Source organism: Tauraco erythrolophus, chromosome 2 (assembly GCF_009769465.1).
Source record: "Tauraco erythrolophus isolate bTauEry1 chromosome 2, bTauEry1.pri, whole genome shotgun sequence".
Taxonomy (NCBI): Eukaryota; Metazoa; Chordata; class Aves; order Musophagiformes; family Musophagidae; genus Tauraco; species Tauraco erythrolophus.
The window spans coordinates 20,880,178-20,895,000 of record NC_141466.1 but is presented as its reverse complement, the minus strand read 5'-3'; the positions used below and the strand labels follow the sequence as shown (position 1 = coordinate 20,895,000).

The 14,823-nt window shown below is 43.8% G+C and overlaps 1 protein-coding gene across 1 annotated transcript in view; it reads right to left on the bottom strand.

Annotated features, from left to right (window-relative positions):
* The window catches only part of SCML4 (Scm polycomb group protein like 4), a 48,384-nt gene that overhangs the window by 12,997 nt on the left and 20,564 nt on the right, over positions 1 to 14,823 (bottom strand). The window contains 1 exon segment of the mRNA XM_086608135.1: positions 2,355 to 2,624. Coding sequence (XP_086464261.1) covers positions 2,355 to 2,624 — 270 coding nt within the window.

Genomic DNA, 14,823 nt, shown 5'->3' with positions numbered 1-14,823 from the left:
TATTGCATGGCCACTGTATGACTTTTCTGAGACAGGGAAACAGTGGCATTCACAGTCAGGAATAAGAAAGGAAAGTAATCCAGATGCACAAGCTTAAGGAGCTCTGATTTTACACTTCAGTCCCTTGAACATCGATATAAATCCCTCATACCAAGGCTTTTCTCCACACAACACATTTTTAAGCACAGGAACTCTACCATGGTATTTTGTGGATGCTGAAAATGCGCAAGGTATTCAGCAAGCCATTGAGTGATTCAGAGAAGAAAAATCTATGAAGGATTGCTAAATGTGAATCCACCACTTCTGGTTCAGGAAACTCTTGAGCCACAAACTTCTGAAGGCAGAGAGGGTAGTGGGGAAGCATCATCGTCTCTGCACTTATCTCTTTCCTGGGGGTGCGCTGCGTCTCATGCTAGAGACAGGACACGTGGCTAGGCAGACCTTTGCTCTGAAGTGTTCTGACCCTTCCTATGTACTACAAAGAGATAACAACTGATCTCAAGCAGAATGATAAAGCTTTTCAAAGCAAGCGAGTAACAACATTGTTAAATCTTGGCTCCTCACAGCTGCCAACTAAAAAGCTTGACAGAAGGGTCCCAGTTCTGCTAGGAGGCTCTAGGGAAGCACTGGGAAAGGGGAAAATGAATCCTGTGCACAGTAAGCCTCTTGTCCTCCCAGCACCTGATTATGCTGGCCTGAGAGGCACTGAACAAGATCTGAAAGAAAGGGCTTTTCATTTCCTTTTCTTTGTAACTGAGACCCCTGCTTCTTAGTGACAACCTCTTACAAGTTGTTTGCAGTAGCACGTTTCTATACTATCTACTTTGCTTTGAGTAAATTTGACTCTATAAGTAAAGAAAAAAATAATGATGAGAACCGAAGGCTTATCTCTGGTTTGTATAATAGAGTAATACAGGAGTAAACCTGGGAAACAATTATGTGAAAATAATAGCAAAGTGAGTGACAGTTTCGGGTAGGTATTGAATATTTAGGAAGGCAAACTTAGATAAACAAAGAAATATAAGGATAAATACTGGTAGTAAATATTTTGCAAAAATAGTGTTCTAAAATATTAAATAGTGGAAGTTCAGGAACAAGAAATAATGCAGATATTTGGGAGGTGAGGGATGTGGAGGAATTAGGCAAAGATCTGCAGCTATTGAAAAGAGGCTCTGGAGTGGCTACCAAGGAAGAATATGCAGAATCACTTGCAGTTTCCAGGGGAAATTCAAGGGCAGAAAGACAGTGTAATGAGCTAATGGTAGACAAAGGGACTAGGGGAAAGGCAAGACTTCTGCAAATACATCAAAATTTAAAAAAAAAAAATACTAGTGTGACAGTAGATTCCATTAATAAATGAGGAAGGGAAAGAAATTAATGACTTAAAAATGGCTGAGACTCAACTCCTTTGTTAGATAAAATTTTTCAAGATGAAAAATGCATAAATGAAGTTTGAATAATTAGTAAGGGGTGAAGTCACTCTTGGAATCACTACTGATAAAGACCTGTTAATGGAGAACTTGGAAAATGCAAACAAAGTTAACGGAAGTTCAGGGAATTAGCTAACCCATTTGATGAACCCAGGTTATTTATCGAGAAAAAAGTGCATGGCTAATAGGGAATATAGCTAACGGGCAGGGCGACCAACCCAGCAAATGTAAATCTAGCAGGATAACTGGACAAAAAAAAAAGATAGGAAAGAAGAAGGGTTATTGAATGCAATGGTTGCAATGGCATCCCTTGAATTTGCAGATAAACCTCATGTGACTTTGCTTCCTGAAGGATAAAAGACCCTTGAGCAGTGAGCTGGATGATTTCTAAAAATATACGTTTTGCTAGGCAATCTTTCCCAAGCAAAATCTGGCTTGGTTCATGATTAAAGGGGCAGGATGGGCCATGCAGCTAGGAAGCAAAATCTTTTGCTAAAATACTTTGAGGTAGGCACTAATATTTGTGTTTACTCTGCATCATATCTTGTACACAGCTGGTGTAGCACGAATAACTGATACATGCCTGTAGGCAGTATCAATCTTTGGGAGGAATGACTTATACATTAATATTTATATCTGTAAGTCGATAATAACATTTGTGATTGCCACTCGATTATACATAATACATATATTTACATAATTAATAACAACATTAGAAAACATTCACCTTTTTACTTAGTGATAAACAGATTGACTTTGTGTTCACATAGGTTATTATCTCTCCTTCTAAATGGACGCGTGAGTGGTCTGGATGGATGTCAGCCCAGACCCATCTCACTAATTTTGCTGGGAATTTGGGAGTTAAGACTCCAGTATGGCACCAGCATAACAACACACATTGCTAAATGGAAGATGTTATATTACCACTTCTGTTTCCTTCAAGATAGGTCCCATTCCTCATTGGGCTGGAGGTCTGATGCCGCAGGCCAGTAGACGAGGACTCTCCTGAAGACATCTGGGCAGGGTGATGACCACAGGAGGAAGAGGAGCCTCCAACAGGACGTTCATCTGCAGGACTCTGCCGCATGGTGTACATGGAGCCCGTGCAACTGAAGGCAGAATCGGCAGGATCCACGGTGTACCGCTTCATGTTCGCAGGATCAACCAGGTAGTCCTCAGGTACGACCGTTTCTGCTCAGGAAGCCAAGATGCAAAAGAAACATCAGTAAAACAGAACCAATTTTAATTCAGCCTTTGAAAAATTTATATTTTTTTTTTTCCAAAATTCCCCTCTTTTGGCAAAAAGTTTTAACTCCATTTCCAACTTTCTGTACAGACAGGTGACTCCAGGAGGGATCCTTGCTGAGAATTAATAAATAATGAAGGGAAGCACGACCACTCAGAAGTCAGTAGAGTCACAACAGGGAAACTAACACATAGGCATGAGGCAGGTCTAGTCCCAGGTTTTGCAGTACACTGACTTTTTTTGCCAGTTCCCTTCAGACCTAGGTCTAGGTCCATCTTGCTTCACTGTCTGGACTGAGACCTCCATGTCTGTGTTATTGTCATCCTCGGCCAGTCCAACCTCCTCCCAACAGGCCTCGATATCCAAGCTTCTTCCTACTTGCCTTTTTTGCCTTCACAAAACATAGTCAAAGCTCTTCCTCCTCCTCCTCCTCACTCCCACTGCCATTCTCCCTACAAAACCACCCTCCCCTCACCCAGCCCCAGGATCCTCTCCTCCACCGCCACCACCATCACCACCACCACTGGGATACAAACAGAGCCCCTGGAAACCTCTCTGAGACCCAAACCTTCACGTAACCCCTACAAATACTGGCAACCTGGGCTTCATAGACTCCCACTGTCACTGGGTGAAACATCTGGCAGGCAGGGAGCCCCTAGATTAAGAAAGTGCCTCCCATTGCCCGACAACGTTTCATTGAGCTGTTGAAAATGCCACTTTCCTCATCATGCATACTCTCCCTCCAGAGACATCTGAGCAGAGTGGTATTGTTACCCCGTGGGTTGCACATCTTCCTTCCCTGCCTGAGCAACACTCTCCTCCTGATGTATTGTGTAGCCTTATTGAGTAACAGGAAGAATTTATGTAATTTATGCTACAATACGCAAATCCCAATCACTAATAGATGTTGAGGCTGTATATAAAGTTTTCCTTTTAATGTACATTTTACTCCGCTTCCTTTTGAAAAAAAAACCAACAACAAACCACAATCCTGCCCCTGTACTCAGCAATGGTGAGCTGCACCTGGAATATGTGTCCAGTTTTGGGCCCCTCGCTTTAAGAGAGATATTGAGCTCCTGGAGCGGGTCCAGAGAAGGGCGACTAAACTGGTCAAGGGGCTGGAAAATAAAACTTATGAGGAGCGGCTGAGGGAGTTTGGGCTGTTTAGCCTGGAGAAGAGGAGGCTGAGGGGAGACCTGATTACAGCCTACAAATACTTGAGAAGGGATGGTGGGGAGGTGGGGAAGGGCTCTTTACATTAGTGATGGGTGATAGAACAAGAGGAATGGGTATAAGCTTAGTCAGGGGAGATTCAGGTTGGATGTTAGAATTTCTTCTCTGAAAGGGTTGTCAGCCACTGGAATAGGCTGCCCAGGGAGGTGGTTGAGTCCCCATCCCTCGATGTGTTTAGAAAAGGGTGGATGAACTACTTAGGGATATGGTTTAATGGGGGATTAGGGACGGTTGTACTGGATGATCTCTAAGGTCTTTTCCAACCTAGAAAATCTATGAAATCTATGAAAACTTGGCAGCTATGTATGTTGATATTAAACAAACATGATTTAGTTTGACAACTCAAATGCTCAAGAGTTATGCCATGCCAACATCCTGGCTCATGTGTCAAGCCACAGCACAGATTTTTGTTACATGATTGCCTACCTTTTCCTTTTCTTGCTGCTGTCTTTTAAAACTTTGTCCAATTCTGGGCCAAGGCCAGACTCACCATAAAGCAAACATCGGATCTGAAGGGCAGCTGTAAATGTGAAGTTTCCTTACTTTTGGCACTCGCCTTTGCAACTGCAAGTAACTTCCTTAGGCAAGGCTTTTTTTCCTTAGATAATTTGGATTCTTACGGCATGCGTTCGGGTATCCTGCTGCTTTCTGCCAGGGATTTCTGAGATTGCTTCTCACACAAGTACAGATAGGGTGTAATTCAATTGAATTCAACAGAGTTCAGCTAACGTAACACTAGCATAAAAGAAATGGGACTGAGACACTCTGAACCTTTCTCCCTAACCTCAACTGATGCCAAAATTGTATAGCAATTGAGCTAAATACCTTGCTTTCAGACTCCTCCCAAAAACCCAAAGAAATCCAATCAAGCCTCCGCATTCAAAGGAATTTAATTACTGTGTAGAACACTTGCAATAAAGCCTCTTACACATAAAGAAGACAGCTCTTTCTGCAGCATCCTGCCTGCACAGCGTGGAATAATTATGCCTCTTGTGAACCATTACCTCTTTATTCCAGGAAAAGAATGCTCTTGTAATATGATTACAATATGAAAAATACACAGACTACCAAAACAACAAACAGCACATTAAAAGAGCCCTGCTAAATAAACAGCATACAGCTTTTATTACTATGGATATAAATGACTCCAAAATTTGTAAGCAGACACCAGGGATTTTTTGACTGATGTCAGACTCTTTCAGTAGTCTGTGTGAAATAAGACACGTGTAGGTGAAATCTTCCATGGAAGGACACCCATGAGTTGTGTACTAGACTATGAGAAGGAGCCAGATGCTGTCAGTTCCGTTCCTGACCCTGCCTAACACTCTTTTCTTGATCTAGATCAATTTATTCCACATGCCTCTGCTTTGGGCTCCAAAATGAGAGTAATTATGCCTATTGCCATGGAGCAAGCAGAGGGAGCAGGACTTCTCCCAGGCAGGCAGGTTTCTAAGCAAGCCTTTTCAGAGCTCCTGATATTCCAGTTGACACAAGAAACCCATCAGAGTCACCCCCTCCTGACCAAAAGCAGCTCATGATGAAATGTAGGTCACAGTGAGACTAGGAAAAAGCAGATTGTGCATTCAAATATGCGTGGTCACAGGTTTTACATCTCACAGTTTTAGAAGGTGCTGGTCAGCTTCTGTGCTCCTCGCTGAGTGCAGGCTGCTTTCTAAAACTGCATGAGCTGCTGCACCTTGGTGCAACCATGTCTCTGTAAGCTCATGCCCTGCAATGAGCTCCCCACCCCCAGGAGATACTCACATGTGAGACGGATGAGACCGGCAGGCCTGGGGGTCTTTCAGGGCATAGAGAGATCTGTGATGCCCATGAGATGTGAGAGAGTACCTGGTGATACTTCAGGGCAGGAGAAGACATCTGCATTTCATGATCACCCTCCCAGCAGCAAAGAAGGAGGTGAAGGTGACCGAAGACAGTCTGTATGGGTTCACCAAGACCCAGCCACACCTGACCAATCTGATTGCCTTCTATCTTAAGGCAACTGGATTTGCGGGCAAAAGGAGAGCAGCGGACATAATTTGCCTTGACTTTAGCAAGGCTTTCTACACTGTCTCCCACAATATTCTTGCATTCAAGTTAGAACATTACAGCTGCGATGAGTGAGAAACTGTTTGGATAATCAGGCTTAGTGGGTGGCACTTAGTGGATTGTATGGAGGCCAGCAGAAAGTGGAGTACCACAGAGATCTAACCTGGCATCCAGATTTGATCTCTGCAATACCAGACAGACATGGACAAATGCGTGAGTTCAGCAGAGGACCATCAAGATGCCTGGGTCCTGAAGCACTTGCCATGCAAGGAGAGGCTGAGGGAATGGGGCTTGTTCAGCCTAGGGGAAAGGCTGCTTGGGGATGGTAACCTAATAGCAGCCCCACAAGATCCATGGAGAGATCACCGAGAAGATGGAACCAGGCTGTTCACAGCAGTGCATGGCAGGAAAACAAGAGACAACAGGCAAAAATTGAAATTAAAACCTCAGACTGAATGTAATATCCCGCTAGGACAGTGTGGCAATGACAGAGGTTGCTTGGAAAGACTGTGCAGGCTCTGTCACTGGAGGTTTTCCAGAGCCAACTGGACAAAACCCTGAGCAACCTGGTCTGACCTCAGAGCTGACCCTGCTTTGGGCAGGGGGTTGGACCAGTGACTTCCTGGGGTCCATTCCGACCTGAGTTGTCCTTTGATCCTGTAACTGACATCTTCTCCAGCCCAAGAAGCAGCCATAAGGGGTGGGGGAGGACCATGGCAAGGGCTCATGTGAGGGGTCCAGGGCCCCTTACAGTGGCACAGGAGGGACGGGCTCCATTGTCCAAAAACTACGAAAAATGGTGGAAGCTCTTTGTGTTCATATTTCTCCAGCTCCTTGTTAGTTTGTACCACAGAGAAGCTGCCTGAGCTGGGACTCCATCAATGATGTGTATGAAATATCTGCATTTTGTAAGCTCCCAGAAGGCCTTGTAAAGTGCACGGCTTTCACAGCTACTAATCCCACTTTGGCCAATTAGGGAAAAACATGTTTTCTAAGACAATAGAAGAAAACATAACTCTCTATGAGGTTTAAAAATGCAGCAGTTTCATAAATCTGTAGCTTAGTCCTTCTGTCACACTTCTATATTTTATTTTCTAGGTAGTCAGCAGAAGGGCACACACTAGTGAGAAATTAGTACACAATGTGTTAAGCAGGATTTATGAGAAAGCTGCTTCAAGCCTTTGCTTTGAGCACAGTAGTCTCTGTTACAACTGTTTACCACCCTGAGATGCTCAAGACATTCTGGCATAGTTTTCATTTCTGTGAGTGGTCCACAGGCAACTGGACTGAAAAACCCAGGGCTGCTACATCCAGCACACCTTAAAATGCAGCAAAGAAGGAGAGAAAAAAAACCCAACTGCTTTCCCAATATAAAAATGCACATTCATCAGCTGAGTTTCTTTAAAGTAGCAGCCTGTATGGTTCACAGCCAAATTCCTGAAGATGGGTCAGCTAAGAGTTAAAACAGCATGAGAACCTGCAGCTCGCATCCCAGCTCTGCTGCAGACCCTCTGCAGTGACCTTGGTCGAGTTATCTGTCTTCTCTGGACCCCAGTTCTCCATTAGAAAGAAGAAAAGTACTTGTTTTGTCCCTCATCTGCAAGTCTTTTGCCTTGGCGGTATCTGTATGCCACTACAGCGTGCCACATGGATGTATACTATAGTGAGAATGCAGAACACATACAGTGGGCTTTTAGTAGCGTCTGGGAATAGAGATACTACAGAAAGACAAAAAAAAAAATTATGCCTCCTGTTGTGCATTAAGAAAGCAAATGAAAATCCATTCAAGTTAAGCAGGAAATGAAGAAGAGTGTATACCCAGGAAAGATGATCCTTAGCTGACATTTTCCTGAGCTTATCTAATCTCTCACTGTAAAAAAAAACAATCAACCAAACAAACTTATTCTGCTAAAATCTCTCCATAGATAAAAGCTCTTTCTGCACTCCAGAGGCACTCTCTAGTCTGCCCTTTCTCCTGTCTTCGCAGGCCAAACACGTCTTGTGCCACTTTCCTCACCTGCTGCTGCTCCCACGTAATTTCTGTGTTGCATCTCTCTCTCCCTTTACCTGTCTCAGGCTCCCTTATGCCTCTCACCTGCTCCTCCTCTGTTCTTCCCCATCATTTCTTCCTACTTGCTTCTCCATCATATTCCCACCATCTTGACCTTGCTCTAACACTGCTTTCCCTCACCAGCAACATTACCCTTTTTCCCATTTTGCCAGCTATTTTCCTATCTCTCTTTTCTGTTTTCCCTCCTCCCACACCACTGACCTGCATAGCCATTTCTTCCCCAGGCGATTCCCCTTCCATCCATCTCACACTTTCATTCATCTAGATTTCCCTTTCCTGATACCCCTGTGCCTTTCTCTGGGTTCACCCCAGATTGCCACTTGGATGGCAGAGCCCAGGTCAGGGCACTGAACTGAGACCAGGGTCCCTTCCCAGTTAACAGTCTGTGTCTGCAGAGCCATGGAGTGACTCTATCCGAGTGAAGGTTGCACAGATTACTGATGGAAACCCTCACCCCCACCTCTGAGCATGCCAAACACTGATCCCCAAACAGGGAGGTCCTCTTTTACACACTGGTAGCTTCCTGGGACAACTGCCCTTCCTTCTAGGCCAATACATCACGTCATTTCATAACCTTTTACTACACCACCTGCAATGCTCGATCATTGTATTTGCTTTAATTAAATTCCCCATTAACTTCTTTTCCTCACAGTCAGTATAGATTCTTTCTTTCCTTCCTTCCCTTCATTCCTTCCTTCCTTCCTTCCTTCCTTCCTGCTGCCTTCTTCCTTCCTCCTTCTCCTTCCTTCCTCCTTCATTCCTTCCTTCACTTCCTCCTTCCTTCTTTCTTTTCTTTCTTCTTTTTCTTTCTTCTTTCTTTCTTTTCTTTCTTCTTCTTTCTTTCTTCTTTCTTTCTTTCTTCTTTCTTTCTTCTTTCTCTTTATTCTCTTTCTTTCTTTCTTATTTCTTTCTTTCTTTCTTTCTTCTTTCTTTCTTTCTTTCTTTCTTTCTTTCTTTCTTTCTTTCTTTCTTTTTCTTTCTTTCTTTCTTTTCTTTTCTCTGCTCCCAGTCTTCCTTTTTTGTGTTTGTCTCCTATTCCTCATATCATTTAGTGATGGGCTTTGCCCTCTGACCCTTCCCTGTACCTTTTAAGTGCTACCATATATTTCTATAATGGGTTGACCAGATGTAAACTCCATATTTTAAGCAGCATACATCATAGCTTCTCAGACCTCTCCTCTCCCCCAGCAGGGCCAGCCTTTTCTCATCTCCAGGGATTTTGAGAGAAGCCAGCCACAGCATCGAAATCCGATCAAGAGACTCCTTGTATGGTTTTATCTTCGCCTGTATTTATAGTTCCTGAGCTTGGCTCCAGCTCCCTGCACAAGGATGGCATTTTGCCCTATCTGGGAGGCAGTGGGAAGAAGTGGAAGGGACAGTTTTAAACAGCTGTGCTGTGCATCTCAGCCTTCATGGAAGGAAATATAAAAGCGCGGAAACACAAAAATCGAATACAAAAGGAAATACTTCAGATGAGTTTAGCCATCAGTTCAATGTAATGTAAGGCAGATAAGAAGAGAGCAGAGATATCTGAACTGCTATCTTCTGTTTTTAACATCAGCTCTTAAAAGATTATAAAAATAATTTTTTCTGTGTCTGTCAAACAGCCTCACACATTTCTGTCCAGTCAGAAACAGATCATGGACCTTATCTTCCTTGTAGCTTGAGCCTGCATGCATCTATCTAAAGATATGAGCTTCCTATGATGGATTAAGACTTTCCAGCTCTGCCTGCCATGATTTACTCTGGGATTACAGCACCAGCCCATTCCTTTTAGCTCCATTGCCCATCCAGACATGTAGCACAATGAAAATATGATGTCACCCCTTAGCAGGCATTCCTACACCATGTCAACATCACTCTCCAGGGCATGCATCTTGCACCCTGCACAGCTGGGCAAGGACTGGACCTTTTCCACACCAGCCCGTGGCTGCCACAGTTTGGCTGGACCAGGAAGGTGTTACAGGGAGCGACATTGGTCGTGGCAGCAGAGCTGAGCCGCTCGCTGCTCGTCAAAGCAGGGTGGCACGGAAACAAATCTCCAAGGAGTCACAGTATCCCTGAGGCTGCTGCAGAGAGGCAGCGAGTGAGCAAGCAGCCCAGGGCATCTGCCGACAGCTGTTCAGGGCTGTCACGCCTGGGTTTTTCAGTCATGGGATAACTTTTGCATGTGTTATAGGAACACGCTATTGCAATCCGGGGGGCAGAAAAAAGAGGGGTACTAGTCAGTCAGAAGAAGAAAATGTAAAAGCTTCATCCACTTGTGAATGTAGATATTGTGAACACTGAAACCATGGCCACACTGGGAGATAAAACATGCAGTGAATTCTCCAGGGTTTAGTTGAGGCTTTACTGCACCATGTATCATCTCACTGTATCCTAGCTGCTAAAAAATATTTTGTGGTAACTGAAATGCCAAATCCCCCAAGGAGAAGCTGCCAGTCAGTTAACATGAATAATCTAAATATTTTAGCGAATTTTCCAAAATCTAGTGTTGTACTGATTACAAGGACTTCAGCATAGGCAATTTTTTTTTTCATTATTTAAACGATTTCCCTTGAGTGTTTGCAGCCCAGACAACAGCCACATTGTGTTAATGCAGTAGAACCAGGGAATGAAACTGGCTGGGAACAGATCAACATGGTTTATTGTCCAAAATGAGTAAAAAGGTAGAGTAAATTCACGAGTAGCTGCCCGACAAATATATTAGATTTTAATAATAAAAGGTGCTCGTGTGTATAAATAACCCATCGAGGATTTTTATTTTTTTTTTAAGGCTGGGGATGATTGAGTAAATGTCTTGTGTTGCAATGGAGAGGTTTTAGTCCTATCTTACAGCATAGGCAAATGTTTAAGCACTGCATACCCACGAGTGAAGGCAAAGGGATTTCACTGACATAGGGATCCAACCTTTAGAGAAAGTCTTGTTTTAGTCTCTTCCTCCTGATTTCAGACCTGCTCCTCCATTCTCTTCCCTTCTCCTTTGCCTTTGTGTTACACCAAAGTGTACATCATGAAAGGGAGATTTATCAGAGTTGTATAGTTTTGTGTCTCAGCACAGCCATAGTTCTGCACTGGCAGAGGGAGATGGGAGAGGCTGCGATCGATCTTTTTCTATCTCCAGCTTCTAGCAGTACCTAGAGGGGCTTTTATATGCAGGTAGTTTATAATGTACTCTTATGCTATAAATCAGCATTGACAAAAGTCACAAAAGCTGTATGTAGAATAGACTGTGTCGTGGGTTAGGCTGCTCTGGCAACCAAACCCTACACAGTCGCTCACTCCCCTACCCCCAGGGATGAGGGAAAGAATCAAAGAAGAAAAAGAAGAGAGACTCGTGGGTTGAGATAAGAACAATTTACTACTACTGCTACCAATATATATATATATATATGTACGGATATATACAAGGATAAATATATACAAACGAGTGATGTACAGTGTAATTGCTCACCACCCTTTGACCGAGGCCTGTCTTGTTCTGAAGCTGCAATCCCAAAACAGATAAAACCTGGTACCACAATCCTGGATGAATGGGAGGCCCCAAGACAGAGAGAGAGAGAGAGAGAGAGAGAGAGAGAAAACACCCCAAGAGTCAGAAAGTGAGAGTCCCAGAAGGGCAAAAAGCCCTTCTTTCCAGCTGACCCTCACTTTTATATTGGGCATGATGCTGCATGATATGGAATACTAATTGGCCAGTTTGGCCCTCAATCTGAAGTCCAAGTACAAATCGCAAAGAAAGTCGTGGACTCCTTGTCCCGGCCATGCTCCCCCCGTATCCTGTTGTGCTCCTGCACACTGGCAAGAACCTGGCAAGCTGAAAAAGTCCTTGAGACCTCAGTGCCAACTACAAATATCAGTGCGCTGTCAACATTCTTCTCAGAGCGAGCCTCTGAGTAAAACCAAAACACGGAGCTCTTCTAGCTGCTAAAAAGAAGAGCTAACTCTGTCCCAGCTAAAACCAGGACAGACTGGATGAAAATAACTGTGTTACTTGAAAATTTCAAGGTGTTACATAACGGGATTCTGTGCAGCTGAAGTACTTAGTGCATTTTTGTTCTGCTACCACCATGATGAATCTCCCTGAATTATATTGCTTAATACTGGCTTAAAATATTGAACAGCAATTTTTTGTTTCAAAACCAAATAATTCGAGACACAACAAGAGAGATGTCTACGGCAAAGTGCAGTAGCTACAAAATAAGCTGAGTTTGCCCATTAATAACTAATAATCTCATCCAGAAACTAGGTAGAGTGCATGTAAATCATGAGCCTGTGCATGTTGTTACGTAGATATAAGATCTTTTATAACGGCTTTGCTTCATTTCTCCCTGCCCAGTGCTGCAGCTCAGCTGGACTTTCTGATATTTCTTCTGAGGTTTCCTCTGCCATATAAATACAACATAGCTGGGCCTAAGGCCTTAGTTCCCCTTCACAAATCTTTTCTTTTCCTGCCTTCTCCACTGCTGCTTCTGACATCCCTGGCTGATCTCAGTCTCAGCAACTAGGAGCTCACCAATTCCTCCTTTTCGGGTTTTTTTATCCCTTCCTCTCTTCATGATCCCACAGAGTCACTTGCCCCTCACATCCATGTGCTGCACTGGGCTGTGCAACCAAGAAGCTGGGCTTGCCCCAGGACCCCATCCCAGGACTCATCCCCAGCCTCACTACACTTTCCTTAACTTTGACTTCTCTGCCTTTTTGTTTAAATCACTTCTGCAACCTTACCTCTTCCATGAAGAAACCCACCATAAAGGACCTGATTTGCCAAACCTTCATTTGCAGCTTATCTCCAGTGAGAGGTAAGGACGTATTTCTCTTGCCCAGCTGCTGGTGGTACAACTCCTCGCCTTGCACCCTCACCCTTACCTTTCTCATTGCTGCCCATGGCCAGCACTGTCTCGGAGCAAACACCACACTGCACATCTTTGCCAACAGTTTGCTTCCGTTATTCTCTCAATTGCTTTAATCTCCTGCTTAGCACTCATTTTGCCAACAGATGAACGTTATTCAGGCAGATGCTGTGTGTTACTACTTTCCGAAAGGCACTTTGATGTACTCTGTATAATTACTGCAAACAACTAAATCCTAAGGAGCTGGGAAGCACTGTTGATTAAACAGGGGTCAAGACTTTTCAAGAAAAAAATGGATATTTTATTTCCATGGAACTGGAAATGCCATCATGTGCGGGTTTCCATTTATTTTGTAGTCAACAAGAAAGGATAGAGAGAAAGAGAAGGTAGATAAAGGAGGAAGAGCCTTTTTAAAGGCTTAAAGAGAGAGCAACATGAGGGAGCAGAAAAACTGAGCTGAGAAACTGAAGAACATCCAAGCAAAAATCAGTAATGTCCCCTGAAAAAAAAATCTAAATCAGCTTTGAAACCTGTCAAATGGAAACTGCTTAAATACAAGACTCCCTTTTTTCCTCTTCATGTGGCGGCTCTGCTTCCTCCCATGGAAGTGCGAGCCATAGGTGCCATGTACCAGGTAGTCTCAGAATCATAGAATCCTAGAATGGTTAGAGTTGGAAGGGACCTCAAAGATCATCTAGTTCCAATCCCCCCTGCCATGAGCAGGGACACCCTCCACTACACCAGGTTGCTCAAAGCCTCATTCAACCTGGCCTTGAACACTTCCAGGATGGGGCATCTATAACTTCTCTGGGCAACCTGTTCCAGTGTCTCACCACCCTCTGAGTGAAAAATTTCTTCCTTATATCCAATCTAAATCTGCCCTCTTTCAGTTTAAATCCATTGCCCCTTGTCCTATCACTACACGCCCTTGTAAAAAGTCCCTCATCCAGCTTTCCTGTAGGCCCCCTTTAAGTACTGGAAAGCTGCTATAACATCACCCTGGAGCCTTCTCTTCTCCAGGCTGAACAGCCCCAAGTCTCTCAGCCTGTCTTCATAGCAGAGGTGTTCCAGTCCTCGGATCATCTTCGTGGCCCTCCTCTGGACCCACTCCAGCAGCTCCGTGTCCTTCTTGTGTTGGCAAGAGTTCTCTCGTCCAGATTCGCAAAACACGAGCGAGTGTTCACTTCTCTTCCAAAACATTTCTTATTTTGTCTTTTCCTTAGTCAGTGCTGGTTTTGCTAACTCTCATAGCCCCCTCCAGTGCCATAGCCAGTCTTCCTGTTACGCTGGCTGCGACAGCAACCCGGCAGCAAGGAGCTACACGTCTAGTTGACCATGGCTTTCATGGGCTATCAGAGCCAACACCAACAATCTAATGCAACTCCCAAATGATGTTATCTAGCATGGCTTGAACTGGCACAAGTTAAGAGTCCTGAGGATCATCTTTTTCCCACCTTGCATCTATGAAAAATCTGGTGGGTCATGCTGGCTAATGCAGGTGGCATTTGGATGGAGGGGTGGGTTTTTCATCATCAGTTCTGACCTGCAGCATGCTGATCCAACTGCTTGAAATATGGGTATATTGGATCACGGGTATTTGTATTAATATTTTAAAAGTTTAGGAGTGGAAATTCCTGTTTCAACTTTAACTTAAGCTATTTAAAATCAAAGCCCGGATTCCTAACTTCAAACATCTCCTAAAGGAATCATAGAGCTCTATGGAAAAGTCTTAACCAGCTAAAACAAAGTTAAAGCTAAAACTGAAGCTAAAACAGAGTTATAATCACATGATTTACCTGACCAGGGCTTTCTCCATGTGACTGTGCATGTAAAGCTTAAATTAAGTGCATATACCCAGGGGTATTTTTTTCTGTAGTGTATACGATCTCATCCATCGTGCTTCATGAATTTATGTCCACCATTTCTTCCACTTTCCTTACA